This window comes from Gouania willdenowi, chromosome 22, assembly GCF_900634775.1.
Source record: "Gouania willdenowi chromosome 22, fGouWil2.1, whole genome shotgun sequence".
NCBI lineage: Eukaryota > Metazoa > Chordata > Actinopteri > Blenniiformes > Gobiesocidae > Gouania > Gouania willdenowi.
This window is the reverse complement of record NC_041065.1, coordinates 15,590,418-15,611,729: the sequence shown is the minus strand read 5'-3', so window position 1 is coordinate 15,611,729 and position 21,312 is coordinate 15,590,418. Positions and strand designations below refer to the sequence as shown.

General features: G+C 39.1%; 1 protein-coding gene across 3 annotated transcripts in view; it reads right to left on the bottom strand.

Annotated features, from left to right (window-relative positions):
• Window positions 1-19,856, bottom strand: part of kcnh5b (potassium voltage-gated channel, subfamily H (eag-related), member 5b) — a 99,772-nt gene extending 79,916 nt beyond the window's left edge. The window contains exons 1-6 of one of the 3 annotated variants that reach the window (XM_028437352.1): window positions 19,665-19,856; window positions 13,444-13,567; window positions 12,570-12,676; window positions 10,630-10,758; window positions 4,460-4,575; window positions 2,133-2,525 (exon numbers count right to left, since the gene is read on the bottom strand). In XM_028437352.1, coding sequence (XP_028293153.1) covers window positions 2,133-2,525; window positions 4,460-4,575; window positions 10,630-10,758; window positions 12,570-12,676; window positions 13,444-13,567; window positions 19,665-19,737 — 942 coding nt within the window. In that variant the 5' untranslated portion in view covers window positions 19,738-19,856. Of the gene's footprint in view, window positions 1-2,132; window positions 2,526-4,459; window positions 4,576-10,629; window positions 10,759-11,408; window positions 11,551-12,569; window positions 12,677-13,443; window positions 13,568-19,664 lie in introns of those variants that run through there. The other 2 variants (XM_028437353.1, XM_028437354.1) reach the window with 2 other exon arrangements.
• Between the last annotated feature and the right edge of the window lie 1,456 nt (window positions 19,857-21,312).

The following is a 21,312-nucleotide window of genomic DNA, read 5'->3' as shown; positions in this document are numbered from 1 at the left end:
CCTTGGTAAACTATTCAAAACAATGCAATTTAACTAAAAATAAACCTTGAATGAAATAAACAAAGGAATAATACAAATGAAAATGAAGCCTATTAATTTAAATTCTGGTTCTATAATAAACAATGCAAAACTGCATAATAGTTTTTTTTCTTTTGAAAAGTGCAACTGAAAATGTATTTTGTGCCTTAACATTTGGACTTTTAAAAAAAAAATTACGTCATGTTTGTTTGGACCAGCAGAGGGCGCTGGTAACACAGTGGTCGGTTGGCATGCAGATATCTTGCAGTGAAGAAGAGAAGCTATGCTAGCAGACAGAGCTAATAGAAAAACGTGACTTTTACAGATATTCAAGTAATATTACAGATATTCTTTCGGTGCTTAAGGGGTAACATATTTAAGAGTAGAAGGCGGCCAGAAAGAAAGTATTAGCAGACTCCGCCCGCCGCCTACACTTGTGGATGGTTAAAAAAAGTACTGCGATTAAATTTTCAGAAAATCAATATCAACTGTGATACCTATGAATCGATTTTTAACTGCCGTATGATTAATCGTTACATCCCTATGTGGAACGCAAAGATTACCCAAAGGCCATGAAACATCAAGTAAAGTTCAAAGATGTTGATGAGAATGAAGATGTGATAATTATAAGGTTAAAAAGGAGCGTAATGACCAGAAATAAGGGCTCAAGCACAATTCTCTACCACAAAGTTTTGTAACAAAATCCCTCCCTGATGAAAGAATTAGGTTGATATCCCAGTCACAGAGAACATTGGTTGCCATCATTAGGTTCATTGAATGCTGCTCCCAGCCTGAGCTTTAATTAATTCAGTGGGAAATCAAGTGGAAAATCACCTTTAATGGACTGCAGGCTGAATCGATAAAACTCCATGATATCTGACACAGGGCAAGTGGCCGTGAATAATATTTCCAACCAAACCAGCCTGAGCAGGAAAAGAAACCAAAGCATGACGTGACAGATCTACTGAGGAAGAAACCCAACAATCTGACTTGGCCAGATTGGGAATGTTGACCACGGTCAGTTTATTCCCTGGGACAATCTGATCTCATCATGCATGCTGCAACTGGATCTAATGGGATCCAGCCTTATCCAGCGCTCACATCCAGGTAATAGCTATGCCTTCATATAGATACATAATGAGCTGGACTCTAGAGCAGAAACTTTGGATTTAACAGCAATCTGTGGGAACATCGGAGTCAAGACTCATTTTGATTGTAAAGTTTTTTTTTTCAGGAATAGGCAGACAGACAGAAAGCAAACTCTGCCTTCTTGTCTTGTTGGCTGTATCAGCTCTGCTAACAGCTTAGTGTTTGCAGGAGAATGAAAGGCACAGCACTCTGCCTAGGATTCAGAAACGTTGTCTTTGTTCAACTGTAAATGTTAGCAGCAGCAGCACACGATTACAGGGACAAACTCAAGCTTTCAACAATTCAAATGAAATTTGAATTTTTAAAGCTCAGAACTGCAACACAAAGCATTTTACAGAAATGATCTCCAACCCCATGTCGCTTTGGATAAAAGCCTCTGCTAAATGAAATTGTAATCTGCTCAAAAAAAAAATGCTCACGCTGAGCGCTCCAAGCCAAAATTTGCCAAAACCGTACTGTATTTAAAGAGACGTAACTGAAACACAGTAGATGACAAGAAAAAGCTGAAAATATTGGCTGAAAGAGCAGAAGTTGTACAATATTTCACTGAATGGTAGGTTAGGTTATATAACAGGGTTACCATTATACCGAAGCTTCACGCTTATCACCAGACTGGCTTGATTACACAACACAATAAGCACAATATGCACAACTACAACTTCACATCTCACTTTAAAAGAATCAACTCTTCCCCACCCTTTCCATTTTCTACCTTAAATCTCAGAATTTCATGAACATTTTCATTTCTTAATTGTGGAAATCAGAGTAAAACATGGCAGTAATTAAAAAGTGAGGCTGAATTTCCAAGCTGCAGAAAAGGTTTAATTATACAAAAGTTACCAAAATACTGAATAGTTTTATTGTTCACTAATAACTATTGAGAGACGGTCTTGGGCATCATCACAATAGTTATTATTATTATTTATCTAATTACTAATCAAACATGTAGGAAAAGCTTCTCTAACCTCGTCCACGTTCTCAAAGGCGTTGATGATGTCATAGGGGAGGCAGGACAGCAGGTCGATGACGAACCACGTCTTCAGGTAGTTCATGCGGATGAGCTTTGGGTCGGAGATGACTTCTCCTCCGGGTCCGACGAAGGTGGTGTGGAAGTTAAGGACGATGTCCACCAGAAAGATGACGTCCACCACGCTGTCCAGCACCAGCCACACAATGTTGTTCTGCTTGGTCTTGAAGGAGACGTTATAAGGCACCATGATGGCGGTGTAGAAGGTGAGGATGAGGATGACCCAGTCCCATGTTGTCTTAAAGGTGCAGTAGTGGAGGATGATGTGGGGGGGTGTCTTTGGGGCCTCCTGTTTGTACTGAGGGAGAATGTCCGAGTTCAGCTGCAAAACCTGGAAACGAGAGAGGAAAACTGAAGATCCATCAGGAGAAAAACTTTTTAAACCAAATCTATGTTAATAAAACAGACAAATGTTTCCTCCACATCTATGAGGGCTTTTTCTGACAGTCTGTGCAGCTGCCATTCCATATTCCTTTCAAACACTCATGTTGTTGACGTCTTTTTTAGGTGAAGGACAAGAACATATGAATGTGTTTTATTCAATTTTGTTGTTTTTGAATCAATATTTTGTGTATGTTTATTTTCATTTTGTGTGGTTTTGGTGTCATTTTACATGTTTTTGTTATTGTCATTTGTGTGTGTTTGCAGTCGTTTGTGGATTTGTTGTTTTTTTTTATATTTTTGAGGTAAATGTATTTCTTTTTGGAGTTTTTGGAGACTTTTTTTGTTGAAGATGTTTTGGAGGCATTTTGGCCTCTGAACGCCAAAAGGAAAGACACGACAGGTGATGGACAACCGGTTTAACCCACTTGTTTGAACCCAATGAATTCATAAATCGTAAAAATGTTGATTTGAACACTTAACAGTCTTCATCAGGGTCAAAAGGTAAAAAAGTTGGGGTATGTTATCATTGCTTCAAATTGTCTTGTAGGGGCAATTAAAATGTATATGAAATATGCAGTTATATATGCATGCCGATAAGTTATTAGAACAATACAGTATTTATCTTATATCCAGTTGATGAGTTCCAGCATAAGTCACGGAGACAGGAAGTCCAGACACCCTCTTCTTAGAAAACTGTCATGGCCGTCCCACAGTTTGAGTTCAACTGAGTTAAAAGTCTTACATAGTTTAAAAAGCTGAGGTAAAGTCCCTAAATGACCTGGATATGATCCCCAACTCAGGCAGTGGCTCAGAATGAGATTGAAGAAACTATTTATTAATCTAGATCACACACTGTATCACAGGAGCCCCATCAGTGTGAGGACATAGTTATGGCTTTGTTTGTGTACATATCTCTACATTTTCTAGATTAAGCTTCATTGGTTTTGAATAATTTCCCCCAACTCAAACTAAACTTGAAAACAGAAAAAGGCGATGACATTAGTGAGACAGATTAGAGATATTAGACTAAAAGCCGGCTTTTAAAATACTTTTTTTTCAGTCTGGCAATAATAATCGACCCCCGCTGCTGCGTGTTATAAGGTCTCTCTTCTCCTATTTTCCATCTGTAAATCACTGACTGAATTCCATTAAACTGCTGATCAAACAAAGACCAAAGAGTGCTGAGAGCAGAAAAGGCTGGTGTGAGGAGAAGATAAAGTCAGACAAGCATAGGAGTCTCAATGTTACCTGATATATCACACACACACACACGTGCACACAGGCCACAACAAACACACACAAAAATGCATGATGCACAAAAAAAATGGAAATCCATTGTCAAGTTTTCTTAACGTCACCTTAAAAGCCACAACGATAATGATTCATTTGGAGGAAATATGAAGACATTTTTCATTTGTTGCAGCTGAACAGCTGCGTGTCACATGTGCCTTAATGGATTGCTTGGGATGTTTAGAACCATCAGTTACTGTTCTGTTGGAAAAAGTCCAAATCAGCACATCACTGGGCAGAAAACATGATCAGGATGTGTTAAACCTTCGGCTGCCAATTAGCCCTGCGGCATTGTGGGAGGAGAAGCTAAATGATACTCAACAGAAAAACGAGCAGCTGTGCTTTTTAATCTGCAGAGATGATGGATCACCTGCAGCTTCCATTGAGCCGCTATAAGAACGCGTCATCAATCTGCTTCTGTTCTTTCCCACACAGACGACAACTGTGAGGTTTCTGACACAGTCCCAACATGATGTTTAGCACCTTTTGTGTAGCAATGCACCTGACGATCTATAATGAATGTCTATGGCTGTTAAAACGACTACAATAACGCTTGTGCTTGTGAGTGTGCATGCTTGCATGTGCGTTCACCTCTGCCAGTCTGGACTGCTTGTGGCTGACTTCATGCTGTCTGATGGGGGCCAGTTGCTGTGGTGTGTTGCGGTTGTTGGTCAGCGCTCGTGTGAGTCGTGCAAACTTGGTCCATCCTACATGAAAAACACAACAGTCTGTCACAACGTTTTCAGTTTCAGTGCATTTTCACAAACATGTCTTCTGTTGTTGGTCTATCAACTCTTCCAAGTAGGAATCCACTGGGGTTAATGGAAAATGGGCAAAATACTCCCACACCTCCCACTGGTGTCCCACCAGACCATGGGTTTATGTTTGCTCCCCACGCACAGAATATGTCTTTGAACACAACAGTCACAGTGGTAAACCTCTGCACTGTGCGTGTGTCAAAATTATAAATTCTAATCCAACAACCAAACCAAACCCAGTATGAGGTGTGTGTCTGTGTAAATGTAGACTTGCGATAAGTCGCAACGTGTAAATGCTCCCAATCTGTGATTAAGCCACACCCCCTTTACCTGCAGGAGAAAAGGTGAAACATACCCAGCATAAACTCAGGCCCCACAGGCAGGACCATCACTGTGCGCATGTTACCCAGTATCTTCATTAAATGGTGAATGGACGGTAAATGGACTTGATTTACATAGTGCTTTACTGAGCTGCCATGCAAGGCGCTAGTCGTCCACTTGGAGCAACTTAAGGTTTAGTGTCTTGCCCAAGGACACTTGTACAGACTGGGATCGAACTCTGCATTGCCGTCACGTAATCCAGCTGTAATGTAGAAATCTGCCTTGACATTCAGGGCATCAGTGACACTGGAACGCTGGGAAATTTGTTCCAGTTTGTCCATTTAACAAAAAGTAAAAGCAATGAATGTAATATTGAACATGCAACAGTTCCATTGTGACTCATCCATTGAACAAAATGAAAGTAATCTCCCATTAAAGGACAGATGAAGTAATATCTTCTTGTAGTGTACCGACATTAAAGATACAATCCTAACTTATGGTAACTCATCGTATGGTATCTTATAATGACTTAAGGGTAACCTATAGTATCTCCTCCTTTCATATATAGGGCCCTATAAAATCCGTGTTAACGGAATCACGGACGGATTCATGGAATCGACCAATGAAAACGGTTAAACGCGAAAAAGGATAGAATCGGCACAAAACGCCGACAACGTGGGGCAAAGAATGCTTTTTAATGGGGAAATGTTTGCGGGGACCTCATTAGGTGTACTGCCCTCCCCCTCCTGTCCTGGTTGCATTAAACTCATCTTAAATCACCACAAACACCCTTTAAAACAACGCAAATCATCACTGACTCCTAAATACAGAGCCTCCAGTGACCGGTTAACTTTGTTGTGCCTGTATAAGCTCTGTCTGTTTTTGTGTAGCGCAGCGGTGAGAACGTGAACAGCTTTAATCATTTTCCCCTGCTCACTGTTCAAACTGTTGTGCCTGGTTAACTAAGAATAACTCAGTCTGTGTTGTCCTTTAGTTCTTTTTATTCCAGCCTTTTGTCCGTGCCTCGTAGGGACACATTCACAGTCAGTAAGCTACCTCAAGTATTTATTTTTTTTAAATTTTTTTTCATTTTTCCATTCATTAAAAAATAAAATAAAATCAATTTAATCATAATAAGTGCAATCGTTTCAGTGGCAACTTCCGGTTTACAAAATTAGAGTTTGTTGAAGCAACGTTATTAGAATGTTAACCCAAACGTGTGGCTTGTATGGAGTTCCTTCACAGTCTCAAAGAAAGACAGCACATTTACCATCCGCAATACATGGAACGCAAAAATGCATCAACAAGTTTCCTTATTCCTCACCTGCAAAGATACACAACGTGGCACACAATATAATACACTACGTTAAAAGCAACAGCTCTCCAAACATTTTTTGGGGTGACCATATTTTGATTTCCAAAAAAGAGGACACGTGGGCCAACCTCGGCATACTCAAATGACTAAACTTTTTTTATTTTAATCTACCTTGTAATGGCAAAATACAATATAGTAGATAAGTTGTTATTGTCCACAAAGGATTAAAAAATTATTTCTCTTTATAATAAAGACTATAAAAATTGACTTAAGTCAATCACCTTTATTACGCATTACAACAATCTGTCCATGATAAATCTCACGTACATCTTCTTAAAAACTCTCAATCATTGAAACGATGAGAAACATCTCCGCCTAGAAATAATAATTTAAAAGATACCTCAAGGCTCACAAAACATGATATAATCATTAAATATGCACTTCAATCAATAACTGTGAAAGTTTACATCCCATCGTCCCATGCTGATTGAGCCTTATTTTGTCTGTCATCTGTGGAGACGGGGAGGTGATGAGGTCTAGACCAGATGATGGAAACTTTAAATCCATCCTGCACATAAATCTCTCTTCTCTTTTCCTTGTGTGTGGCAATTTTGTAAAATTACTGTAATAACATGATACTGGCTGTAAAAAGCCACTCATTAGCTTTCAGAAACTTGTAGAATTTCTCCGATAGAGCAAATATTACCGGAGTTAAGGTCATTTAAAATAAATTTAAGTGTTCCCCTTATGTGACAATATCTCGATACGGCGATATATCGCAATATTTTTCCGCACGATCGACTATCGATTTTTTTTTTCAAAACCTTTTGTGATTTTTCACTAAAATGTGCAGGTACGTCTTCACAGAAATTTTGTCACCGTTTGTTGAAGGAACCAATATATTGTTTACTGGAATATTACACTATAATGGTGTCACTGGTAAGAAAGACCCTATTTTTTGTTTACAGAAAGCGCTATTGGAGATAGTTATTCATTTACATTGGTATTTTGACACTGATTTACAGAAATGTTGCACTAAAATAGTGTCACTGTTCATAGGACACTTTTTCAATTTATGGTCTTTCAGAGATACAAAATAAAAATTGTATTTTTTCACTTAATCTTTTTTTTTTTATTGTTATGTCATAGATTATCGTAGATTGATTTCATACCAATATGTCAATAATGGCAGTATCGTCATATCGTGAGATAATCGTTATCGTGAGCATTGTATCGCGTATGGTCACCCTACCAAAAACCAACAAAATGTTTCTGCTCTTTCAACAAATGAGCAGAAACGTATCAACACACAACAGCAAGTATTCCATCCTTTCAGATTGTTGTTGTTAATGTTAATTGTATTTTTTGCGTCGACAAACAATGATAGAACTACGGTGTGAAAGCGTGTGTAGAGGCTAGCAGGTAAAGAGTTAACGACTTAGCTGTGAAAGCATGGTTTATCACCGCGAGACCTTTGCTTTACTGTCATTATTCCTCAGGCAAAGGGTCGAAGTGCTTCCTAATTGTGTAACCTCTGTCATGCCTCACTGAGTAGTTGCAGGCGCCAATATAGAAGAGAACAACAATGTGGGCTCCTTTTTATGTGCAGAAATCCTTTCATCATGAAGCCAAATGGAGGAATTAGTGTTGGTGGCATTAGTGTAAAACATGCAAGAACAACTTTATCCTCAGAGCTCTGGAACAGCATAGAGAGCATAAAAACGCTCCAGGACACTGGAACAAGTGCCATATCTTCAGTGGCATGTCCAGGTCAAACAATGAAGGTAAAGCTGCACAGACCAGCTGCAGATGGTAAACATGTCCAGTAAAAAGAGTTTTCACCAACTAAGCCATCTGAAGAGCATATAGTCAACAAGACGCTCTACCGTCTCCTGCAATGGATGTCTGTCCTGATGGTGCATCACCAGGTGACGGCGATATATCGTGGTTTCCTCTCGCGATACGTTATCGATTCACTGGCGCCAAATATTGATTTTTTTTTTTTTTTTTTTAATATTGCAACATACAAGACAGAGAAAATGCAGTACATACAGTATAATGAGACAATAGGTGAAGAGTGGATATTTACAAATTTACACTGTGTTTGTGTGTGTGTGTGTGTGTGTGTGTGTGTGTGTGTGTGTGTGTGTGTGCGTGTGTGTGTGTGTGTGTGTGTGTGAGATCCAGTCTCACTTCCAACTCCTCACATGTCACCGTTCCGGAATGACCCATGGCGTCTCGTAGTGACGCAAAGGGTAAGGGTCTGTAAGTTTTTTTTCACCGCAACTTTTCAAAATAAGACTTCTAACCCTAAACCTAACCCCAACCATAAGTTATGGGTACATTTCTCACTAGAAATGTCATTAAAACAATCGTTTCCACGGGCCGACCCTTAGCGTCACATGACGCCAAAGGTACACTCCCGAATGTCGATATGTGACGAGTTGTGAGTGAGAATATATGTGTGTGTGTGTGTATGTGTGAGCCACTGTGCAGTATACACTGTTTTACTTAGCTGTCATTCATGTGAAATTGATTGACAATGTTTTGTAATTCCTGTTAAATGAATTCAGTGCCGTAGATAAATTCAGAATTTCTTCAGTGACACAGATATTGTAATGTATCGTGGATGAAATTTCCCACGGTATATCGATTACTGTCGCATTGCAATAATATCATTATTGTGGGGAAAAAAAAAATGTGATATATTGTATCGCGAGGTACCTGGCGATACCCAGCTCTAATGGACACACACCTTTGTATTTATTCTTATTTCCCAATTGTTATAACTACATCCCCTCAAGATGTTTGCTTTTACCTACTGTACATAAGATACCTCTTTTACTATTTAACTGTCTGCACAGTTCTTGTATATTCTGCACACCCTGAGTGATCTTATGCCAAATGTAACAGGTAAATTTCTCCATTGAGATCAATAAAGGATTATCTAATCTTATCTTACCTATTGTCACCCACAGTGCTTCTAAACAGACACTTGAATGACAAGATAGAACACTGATGTTCTCCTCTTTCTGTCTACTAACCCCAACAAGTCAAAGCAGTTACCTCTGCTACCTCTGAGCCCAGTTCTGCTGGAGATTTCTTCCCACTAAAAGGGAGTTTTTTCTTCCCACTGTAGCTGATGTATGTTTATATCGATTTGTTGGAATTATATTTTGTTAGCGCTTTGTGATGACTATTGCTGTAATTTGCGCTAAATAAAGTTTAATTGTATTGAATTGAGTTCCACCTTAGGGTCTTCGCCGCTTGTTGTGGTTTTGTGTTTTGGGAATCATTTTGCATATTTTTGTTAAAGTTTTGTGACGTCTTGATGTCATTTTGTGTATTATCAATGTCGTGTTGTGTGTTTTTGTTGTGTTTCAGGTGTTTTTGCAATCATTTTGTGTACTTTTGCTGTGTGTTATGTCATGTGTCAAGTTGTGTATCTAGTGTGTAACTTAAAGATGAATCTTCGCGTTTTTCAGACGGTAAATGTGCTGCCTTCCTCTGAGAGTGTGAAGGAACTGACTATTAGCTTAGCACATAGCGGCGCTGGCTGAGTGGGGTCAAAATGTAAAGGAGCAGGGTTATTATACCTTTGAACAGTGGAACTAAGTGAATGCGGCGCTTTAGTTAACTCTGATGTGACAGATCCTGCCACTGAGGCACTAATTGCATGTTCATCCCATGTAACTCACGTGTCGCTGAGCACAAATAACTAACGGTTACGCATGCGGCACGACAATGGCCTTCCCTCGACGGAGGGAGAGGGAGGCGACAACACGTGTTTACATGTATGAACGTTAAGGGGATCCTTGTCAAAGGGCAAATACACCCGCTCACAGCGCCGCAATCTGCTCCCGAGGCTGGAAGCTGACACAGTGCATCAGTCAGGGCTCGGAGGACGAATGCTAACTTCTTCTGTGACTCCTGACAGCCCTCCAACACATCCTGGCAGCTGGAGACAATCCTACAGGATGGCTCTGTGACCACCAGCAGGAATGCAACAAACACACAACCAGACGGAAAGAAATGTCCATCACAGACACACGCATTAAAATGGCGACGTTTGGAAGAAAAGTGAAAAAAACACACGTAAAATTACATGAAAAAAACACCCCAAAAAAGGACATAACACAAAATAGCAAAAGTACACAAAACATTAAAAAGGAAAAAGTGAAAGTTAACACACAAAAAGAGTCACAGCTGGAGTACAAAAACATACAAAACAACCATAAATACACACAATGACAACAAAGATACAGAATGGTGATCCCTTCGTAGGTCGAGATATTTTGCCATCACACAATGGTACGACTGGTTCATTCTCTGAGGTAGAGTCCAGAGGCAGCAGAGGAGGAGCTCACCTTTGGTGGTCTCATCCTCGATGGGCTGCTTGAAGAGAGTGATGTCTTTGAATGTGCAGAGGAACAGAACCACCTTGTCATTCTCGTTCCTGATGGGAGCCACTTGCATGTAGAACCACACTGGACTTCCTGCAGAAGATCATCAGGAGAGAGACTGATCATCAACTATGACGTGTCCTGAGAAGTAAGACCAGTTTGATTCCAACGCTTACATCTGCAAACACTACCAGGTCTAAGGATCATGGAGCCAGTGTTTATAGCTTTACTTAATATGTATGCATTCTTTGCTGCTGTAACACCAAAACAACACAAAAAATTACTACAAAATGCATACAAAAATATCAAATATCAAAATATCTATTAAAAAACACACAAAATTGTATTACAAAAAATTACATCTGAACACTCAACTACAAATATACGTAAAGAAATAAATCCAAAAAGACCTAAAACTACGACAAAAGACAAACAGCTCCAAAGACTGAAAACAGAATTCCACCAAATCTCCCAATCATGGTAATAATTTGGTATTACGTCTTAGCTGGTTTGAAGCTAACATACTCGTTTCTGGGCTACAATAAAAACACATTGCCACTCTGCGTCACTGTTATGATATGTAGTCGAACAATGACCCAGCAGTGGTTGCTTAACAAGGATTAAAAACATAAGTGAATTGTCACTAGTTTAAACCACACCATGAGGCCACGCCACTGTGTAGAGCTAAAGAAGCTGGGAGAAGTGCAAACAAGGAACAAATCAACACTGAAAACCAAACCAACCTGAGTCCAAAGAACAGGACGTAGACGGACCGTGAGGGACAGAGGGAGACGGTCCAGATGCAACACAACTCACCAGCACTCACTCAGTGTTTAGACACTCCTTACACATAGTGCAGGAAAGCCATCAGGAGATGATGCACACCTGAGTGGAAACAGGAGGGAGCCCCTCAGCACGTACTTACTGACAGGACAGGGTGTGTCGAAACAAACAGGAATACTAAACCAACGGACAAAGACACCAGAACCAGATGTGAGTTCACCATAAACTAACTCCACCCTGGTGGGAAACCCTAACAAAAGAGGGACTTGAACCAATGAAGGATTACAAGCTGAAATGAACCCAATGTGACATTAAACCAACATAACACAAAACATATCCACCGTCCAGATCACGACAAGTCCACACCTCTGTACTGGTACCACTCTATAGTCCCAACCAGTGTTTTACACACTCCAGTTTGTGCTTTAAGCTAAAATCTGTATTTTTCCTCCACATCCACAGTCAGATACAGAGCTTCCAGTACCATTTGTTTTCTCATTCATATGTGAATCAAATATTGCGACAGTTGGTGGTACCAAATCATTGACACATACCAATATATGAATGGGGCTGATGGGCACCCATTTTTTTTACTCTGTGGAACCGAGTCATTTGACTAAATTCTTGGGAACGTGGTACGTGCTATTGGGCGCGGAGACGTTCGGCGGGCCCGGCCGTACTTCATCCGAACTTGTTTGTTCAATGCTGAGAAAAGTAAGAAAATGTTTTGCTATTGGCTGAGAATCATAATGTGACGTTTGGATGGCTTCTTACGTCACTAACCATCACCGTTAGCCCCGCCCCTCCTATAAATACTAGCAACTGTGGACTCTAATCTGTGGCGAGTAGGTTAGTTTGAGAAAATTGTGAATAGAGAGATATCGTGAGTACTAAATAGGTGGTTAGCATAGCATAGATTGCTCTTTGAAGATTTTATAGTACAGACTGGGCGTGTCTTAACTGCTCCAGGAGCTCCGCCCATGATGAAGATTTTTCCTTTTTTAAACCTTTTATTTTATAAATTTACTAAATTAAAATGTATTTAAAATGCACTTTTAATGTATAAAGTGCATTTTGTCTGTTTATAGTGCGAGATGGTGTGCTGTTAGTTGACCACTCACTGTTCTTTCTGTACAGCAGGACTTCGAAGCAGTGGGACTCATAAGTGTCGAAGGTTTCTCGGACTTTGTCGATGGTTTTTTTGTCCGTCAGCTCTCCATACATAAAACTGCAAACAGAGCACAAACCCACACAAAAAGCATCACACTCCGCCTTCCTGAGAATATATCAATGCACAAACAAAACAGGAGACACTGGGGTTATGTCTCTTTAAAAAAAAAAAAAAACATAACATTACTGAAAATCAACACAAACCAAGATGTTACAAAAATACTTGTTTCAAACATTATCTTATCCGTGAATGCTCTGCACTGAAATAATAGGGACTTAGCATATCAAAGTTATGGTTATTTCTAAGGATTACAGTGGCAGGTGCAACAATTATTAGCGTCGTTTCTTAGATTTTTAAATGAACTGAGAACAAAGCCCCGCCCCTTTACCCAGTTTCTTTTAGGCTGCCTACAGTTACGTGGATGTTAAACTTTGACGTACTGTAAAACTTCTTCTTTCGAAGCACTTTAAAACAACCATGAAAGCTTTGACGTACAGGCTTTTGTTCAAATGCCCTTCTCAGACACTTACAGACTTTTGACCTTTGGGTTTGCAGACAGTGAGGTTAACTAAAACAGATCCTGTAAAGATGGAGGAGCTTTACAGGAAGCTGGCAGCGATGACTGGTGTTGTAACGATGTATTGTTTTTTTATGAGTCCCACTTCCACTGAAGCTTTTAAACCATTAAAAATGCATCAATCCTCGGGCTAAATAAGGCACAAGCCTCCAATACAATCAGTGTGCAACTGTAAGAGGAATCTTAATAGCCTTGCCGTTGTTTTTTTATAAGCGCGACAGAGGCAGAGGTTGAAATGAGCCGTCACCTGCACGTGCTGCTCTTCTGCATGACCTCCGCCCGGTGGAATCCAGACAGTTTGCAGAATCCGTCATTGCTGTAGACGACGGGCCACTCCACAATCTGAGCGTTTCCCAAGAGGAAGCTGGTTTCTGATGGACGGAGAGAGAAAGAGAGACACACACAGAATCAGGCCGAGCGACTGCATCAAATATAGAAAACACAAAAGCTTTCCAAGGAGGAGGAGAGGAACAGCACATTCACCATCTGTTATACAGGGAATGCAAAAACTCACATTTAACTCCAAAAAATTCACACGAAATGACCAAAAAAAAAAACACATGAAAACAGAAATACACATAATGACTCAAAAATACACAAACAGTTCCAAAAAACACAACAATAAAAACACTTTTGAAAAAAAAAATCAGCAACTCAAAAAAAGCATGAAAAGATACACGCAAGGAAAAAAACAAAAAAGGCAATGATGGCAAAACTATTCCGAGAGGCAAGAAAACCATCCTGAAAAAAAGGACTCCATTACACGACCATAAATGTTTCCCTTTATCCAGTCGAAGTCAGTAAAAAGTAAACATCGGCATCCATCATTCCAACAGTTAACACAGGCTGTGGTTTGGAGGTTTTGCACGTCAACCAAACAAACAGGAGACTGAGACCACAGATCAATCACTATTAATACATTATTAACACCCATAACAGCACAACCGCAACACAGTATATCACAGCAGGTTATAGAACTAATGATATATATTTAACCTACACATTTATGCAGTGGTGAAGATTACAAGTACTTACATTACTGTAATTGAGCTGCTTTTATGGGTACTTGTACTTTTGAGTATATTTCTAAATCAGTACTTTTACTTGTACTTAAGTACATTTTAAAAGAAGTAAAGTAAATTGTTACATTTCTACACCCAACTGTTACTGAATAAGTTATACTTGTTTTTGTTTTAAATTGATCTACGGACACTGAAACTACAAACAATGAAATGACCAGAAAACAATCAAATGCACCACACCATAGCCGACCAATCAGATTAAACGGAACGCACGGCGCCAAACCAGCATTGAATGGCGTTAGAGTTCATAAATTTAGCAATACTTATTATTTATTTATTTTTTTTAATTGAATTTATTGGTGTTAATTTATATATTTATATATATATAAAAATGTACATTTTGACCAACCTTTTATTTTATACAGATTCCTTTGTGTAAAATAAATTAAATTCCAGTTGTGCAATATTTGGTCAAATAAATGAGGGGGGAGAAAGTAACTAGTACTATTTAATTGAGCTACTTTTTACTGTTCATCATGAATTACTGAAGCCAGAAAATAACAAATAAACATTTCTTAGTTTCATCACAAACATCAACCTTCCTTCATTAATGTCTGACTTACTGAGAATTACCAGTAGAAACCAGTGTGAACCAGCATACATTAGGGCTAGGCGATATGGACCAAAATTCATATCTCAATATTTTTCCTCTAAATGTCCATATATGATATAAACCTCGATGATTTTATATCAAATAATGTCTGACCAGAAAGAACATTCTGGGTTAAATATGCTGATGCAAAATGTCACACTGGCAAATTTATTAACAAACAGCTGCACAATATTTGCCACTTTTGGCTTTTCTCCTGTAAGGGACAGCACGTGTGAGTGAGTTCTGTAGTGTGGCTTGCTTAGGGGAAGGTCTGGGTTTAGGATGCACTCATATCCATCTAACTGTGCTTTTCATGGTGTTCTGAGAAGTAGCATAAGCAGCAACTCCTAAAATGAGTATTTTCATACAAAACAAGGTATAAAAATATATAAATATCGATATAGGCGATATTGTAATTTTTTATATCACCAAAATATGAAACTCAACATATTTTGAATCTCGATATATTGCCCAGCCCTAGTATACATTCATTTATGGAGGGTCAATCTGTCAAGAGTCAAACACCAACAGCAGGTTCTAGCTTCACTGCTGTTATGTCTAAACTGGTATTCGTGTTAACTGCTGACTGATTTCTGAGCACAGTCACCAGTCAACATGATTGATCACCAGTAGATTTCTAATGTTAAAACTGGTTATTCTGTGAGTTATTGCTGTCACCTACACTCCTGCTCGTGTTCTTTATCACATTGGCTCAGTCACTTCACACTCGTTCTTTTACATGTTGTATTAGCATTTTGAGGAGAAACCCTAAAAATAGCAACTGTAATAAAGGAGTTAAAACAGCAGAGAGTGGATTTCATCTGATTTTTTTATTAAAACTGCTTCTGTACATGTGTGAGGACGACGTCGCTGGTATTTCAGAGCAAACAGGAGCATCACTGAAGGTCCACAGCGACCTTTTCCCAGACTTAATTATCAACATAGAGGTGAGAGCCGCAGAAACACTGTGTGAGGAGACGGTTTATATAAAACTATTTCTCTGGAAAGCTGCTCCCGTGGAGAAAAGCGGCTCACAAAGTGCTCTGAGTGCTCAAGACACAAAAAGAGACAAAGGAGCCTTAACTGGAGCCTGCATGCTGTCCATGCTCCAAAGCAGCAGGAACAACATTTAAAGCCCACAGGGTGCTGTGAATTATAGGCCCTCACTCTATTCTGTTTAAACTGAAGAACAGGCGCCCCCTACTGTTTGACCACCATACTAGCGCCATGATGACAGGCCATTTGTTCCAGTTCACAAGAAGGGATTTGACCCTTAACCACCTAAATTGACTTCTCGAAGTGTGATATCTGCAGCAAATACTATTTAGTTCCAGATATTTGTTGATCTTTTTCACCTTACTTAATTTAAAATTAAAAATGTGATTTTTTTTTTCATTTTATTTTTTTTTAATGGAAATTGAAATAAATCTGTGTTGTAGGTTTCCCAGATTGTAGAAATAGTCAAATGTAACCCACCACCAGGAACTACAGATGAAAAATAGCCTTCTGGGTAAATATGGCACTTTTTCTATCTGGATACACTGTCCCTGTTAAATAAACCAATAAATAAATGAAAGCGTAAGATCAGACTTACGAAAACCCCTCAATTTTGATCGGTCACAACCCAACATCAATCCACCAAAACTTATTTAAACTGTATAGGAATTTTTGAAAGTCGTACATGGGCTTTCTAATTTTAATTAAAAAATAATAATAATAAAAAAATCGCTGAGTCAGCAATCTGGATTGGATCCGGATCCCGTTTTGTAAGATGTTGCATGTCATAGCTTTACATCATCCTCCAAAATCTTGAACGAATCGATGAAGATCTGATAGAGATTTGAATTTTGAAATTTTGTCCCATGCTAAAGATAAGGAATTTGGCAATTTTTGATATTTTTTGTGAGCTTGATCTTGAACCTACCTTCACCAAAATTGAATGATCTCATCTGTGCCCAAAAACCAATTCACAAAAAAAATTGAAGTGGATTTGTCAAAATTTGAGGACACTGCCATGTACACAAACAGACACACATACAAACATGACGACCAATATACTTTTGAAACCCGTTTTCAAAAGTAATAAAATGTTGACATTTTCAGAACAAACATAATTAACTCAAAATAATTTGAGTAAAGACCTGGCAGGTTAGATGAAGACTGAAGTGTACAGGACCTGATTAGACCAGAGGAGGCAGGTAGGTGTAGTGTGCAAAGAAAAGCCTGTTTACTAATGAAAACACACTTGAACCTAGAAGCATTACTGGCCTGTACTATGAAACTGGATAAGTATATCCAGGATATCTCTGAGTTAGCGGGCTTCACCCAACCAAACATCCTACATCAGAGAGCCGCTGTACTACAAAACAGGATATCAACACGTTTACTTAAAACAGGTGATTTTAGCCTGACGGCGTGCACGCTCCAATGTCAGGGGTGGAGATTTTTTTTTTTTTAAATATAAAGAATTAAAATCCATAATTCAGACCAAAAACAACACTGTTGCTGCAGAAAAAGCAGGAAGGAATGAACACAGGCAGAAAGTTGCTGACACTGTTAAAACGTAAAAGCGAAAAATGTGAATCCATCGGATGATAACGCACAACGCTCTGATCAGCCAGTTTCATTTTATTAAGGCGCAGATGTGTTTCTATTCCTCCTCTATTTGTCACACACACTGGCATGAGAGCACATTGTTTCTCTGTAGTGTGTTCCTGCTGAGACTGACAGCGTCACTATAGTGTATCTATGAATAAATGAAAGAATGAATTATTGTATCTGTCCCCAGTACTGAGAGTGCCAGACACAGGCTTCATCAGCTGACTGTAGATCAGGTCATTATATGTAAATCTATAACTTTCCTAAAGGATGTCATTGGTAAATAAAAGGATTGCATTTATCTATTAATGTTCTTTTTTCCCTAAAAGCAGGATCTTCTAACAATGAGCAGGTCATTTACCAAGAGAATCGATCGGACCCCGCGCACAATCGACTCAGCGCGGACTGTTCGCTCCCCTCAGAGCTTACATACTTGGGTGCACCAGCGCGTAATAGTTTCCATTAAAATCTTACACGTCCCATGATTCTTAGCGCTTTTCTGTAGTCCTTGTACTTCTGGGACGTGTTTTAAAGGTGTTGCTACTGTCGTAGCTCGTCTGCCAGTCTGTCCTCTAAGCGCTTGTTCATCTCTGCTGCTCCGTTTCACCAGGACGGTGAAATGCAGGTCAGTGTTACATTTAATGCGGGTCCATACAATGACGAGCAGAAGTCCGCGCAGTAGTAAAATCTGAGCTTTGCATTTAATTGGCCCCCGCGGACTCCGCTTTGCGGGTGTCCGCCCGAGTATGTTTGAGACTTAAGTTACCACGGTGATTTAGCCCCGTAAGGAGTTAGCCAGCATCGTAGTACAGGACACACGGAATAAAACCCAGAAGTTAGCGTGATAAAAAAAAAAAAAAAAAACAGCTTCGTAGTACAGGACTGAAAATAGCCTGACACACCAATAAAACACCAAAAGAAACCTCTCAGATGATTTGATTAGGTTTCCAAATGTGTGTTTGTTGGGATTGAAGAAAAGGCTTTAAAGTCATCAGAGTTCCTCTCTCTGCAGGAAAACGCTCACTGACACTGTGACACACAGCAGGTTGAGAGGTATACCACAACAAGCTCCAAAACTCCCTGCTCCCATTGCAATCCAGTATGTAGAAAGTCAAGTTAGTGGCTCTGCTGCAGATACCACAGCACACCTTCACAGGTCTGAAGGAGAACACAGTCTGAGTCGAGCTTCAACGACCAATAGCAACTCCTCCTATGCCTCTGCCATCAGACTCCTCAACAGCCAATACAACTGGATATATTTCACCATGCACGCTTTATATTTGACTTTTCTATCTTGTACACATTTATATTTATCTTTACTTTTTAAATTATTATAATTATTACTGTATTTTTCTCTCCATTTGTTTTTGTGGCATTCAGTGTGGTGAGCAAAACAGAAATTTCATTGTGCAGGGAAACATGTTACTATGCACATGATAACAACCACATTGTGTCTAAAAATAGATTATTTCACATTTGACTAAAACACTGTCATGTTATTTTGTTAGAAATAATTACTCCTAAAAAAAATGGAATGACTACATCATAATCATTTACTGTACTTGTTTATTGCATATTCATTTAATAATGAAAACAGTGCATCTATTAGTTTTCCTCTTAGCTCTGAATATTTGTTGCTGCTGGAAATTTGTGGAACTGATCGAAGTCTTTTCTCATCCTTTCTTCTGTATGTCATCCTGTTTTTTGATAACGACTTGCTCTTATATACAATGTCCTGTTTAAATAAGGGTTTACTGTGATGTTTTTGTTTAATTGAGGCACGAGATACATAAAAAAGATCTATAGATGTGATTAAAAGCAGTTGGACAGACAGAATCACCATATTGAAGAGCTGAAACCTCATGGTCTTATGTTGTCTCAAATAGGAGCTGGACATTCATTCTCAAATTAAAGATGAAAAGATTCAGGTTTACCACTACTTTTGATTCTTCTTACAGGAAAACAAGACAGTGACGCACTTTTGGGTTCCAACCCACAAGTTGAAAACCTCCACCTTAAAGTATCAGTTTTCCCCTCATGGTTAAAAGCTTTTTGTTGGGGTTTAAATGTGATGTGAATCCTAAGTATGCTCTGAGAGCAGAATAAAGTGATGTTATTCCCGCTCCGGAAGCTGCGGTATTCCATTAAAGTCCGAGCCGTCGGGGACGCGCAGCTCCGGGTAGGAGAAGGACTCACCACTGGAACGACGCACGATGTTCTCCAGGAAAGTGTTCTGCGGAGCCACCAGCCCTCTTTTTCCGCCGGGCATCGTGCCGGGTGTCGGGGTTCTGGCTGAGGTTCGGTCCGGTGTAGCGGATCATGGTACCGTGCGCTCTGCGGCTCCAGGGCGCACTGGCGCTGCGACCGGAGCGCAAGGACGCATGCGTACTGCTGAGGACCTGAGAGAGGACTGCACGGAGGCAGAGAGGCAGGCTGGATGTAACAGAACCGGGCTTCACTTCTTCTCATACACTGCAAGTTTTATCTAAATATTATGGAAAATGAAAGTGTGGGAAGAAAATGTCTCCACTATGTAGGAGAAAGAAAATTTCTTTCTTTTTTTTTATTTTAATTAATCTTAACCTGTCCAAATATTACCTTTATTATCTTACCTCAGTACTCTTATCCTAAATTATCTGCTCTAATCTTAACTTTCCCTTTTGCCTCCATATATAAAATCATTTTTTAGGACTTGTCATAACATCACTTAGCTTGTGTTACCATATGTAAGAGCCATCATATTTATTCCATTTTGTATTTTATTTTGTAATTCTGTTTACCTGAGCGTGATGTGGGCGGGGCAAGAAAAGCTATTAAGGTTGCCATGGTTTTGACGCAGGTGTTTTTCATTAAGGTAAGAAGCAAATTAACAGTTTTCGTTCGTTGTTTGGTTGGGTTGCCTGTGTTCACTAGGGCTAGGCGATATGGACCAAAACTCATATCTCAGTTTTTATTTTTATTTATTTTTTCCCCAAAAATGACAATATAAATAGTTTTTGTGGAAAAAAAAAAGAAAAAAAAAAAAAAAAAAAATCAATGATCAATGCAAGTACAAACATGTAAAGGTATATATTGTGATTTAAATATTGCCACTATTATTTTGTATTATTTAAAATTCAATTGATGAAATTTGTTGAGTAGGGTATATGTAATAATAAAATATTACTATTATATACATGCATGTGTATATGTGTGTGTGTGTTTGATGTGCATGTACAAAACTGTATATATAAAACTTTGCATAGAATATATACTGAATGTGTATTGTAGAAATAGTACCCCTTTCTCCGACTACGACATTTTGCTTAATATACTATGAAAAAATAACTATAGCGCGCAATGATAGAATGAATGAGTGACAATACACTCGTCTTGTAAATAAGTGGAATTAAACAGTATTTAGTGCCCTGTAAAAATAATTAATCCTACATTTTTTATCATAAATCTTTATTTATCATCTCTCTCTCTCTCTATGTAGTGGTACACGTACCCACTTTTGAGAAACACTGATCTAGCCTTGTTTTGTTTGTTGTGATGGGGTCGGTGTGTATAAGCTGTTACTTCACCCTTTCGGCTGATTAGTTGGACGTAATTGAGTGTTGTTTGTTCTGGGGTTTTTTTTTTTGTTTGGTTTTCATGAAGACTGCCTCGATAAATTTAGATTTAAATTGTGAACACTTGCTGCATCAGAGCAGCCACAGCCGGTGTAGTTAAAGTAACCCTACCGTGAAGGTTTCCTACGGTCGACAATGAGCATGCGCACCAGGTGAACCGCGCATGCACTTTTGTCATCTTGAAAAGAGATGAGAACCTTTCTTTTAATTCTCATTCTGCGTTCACGCCG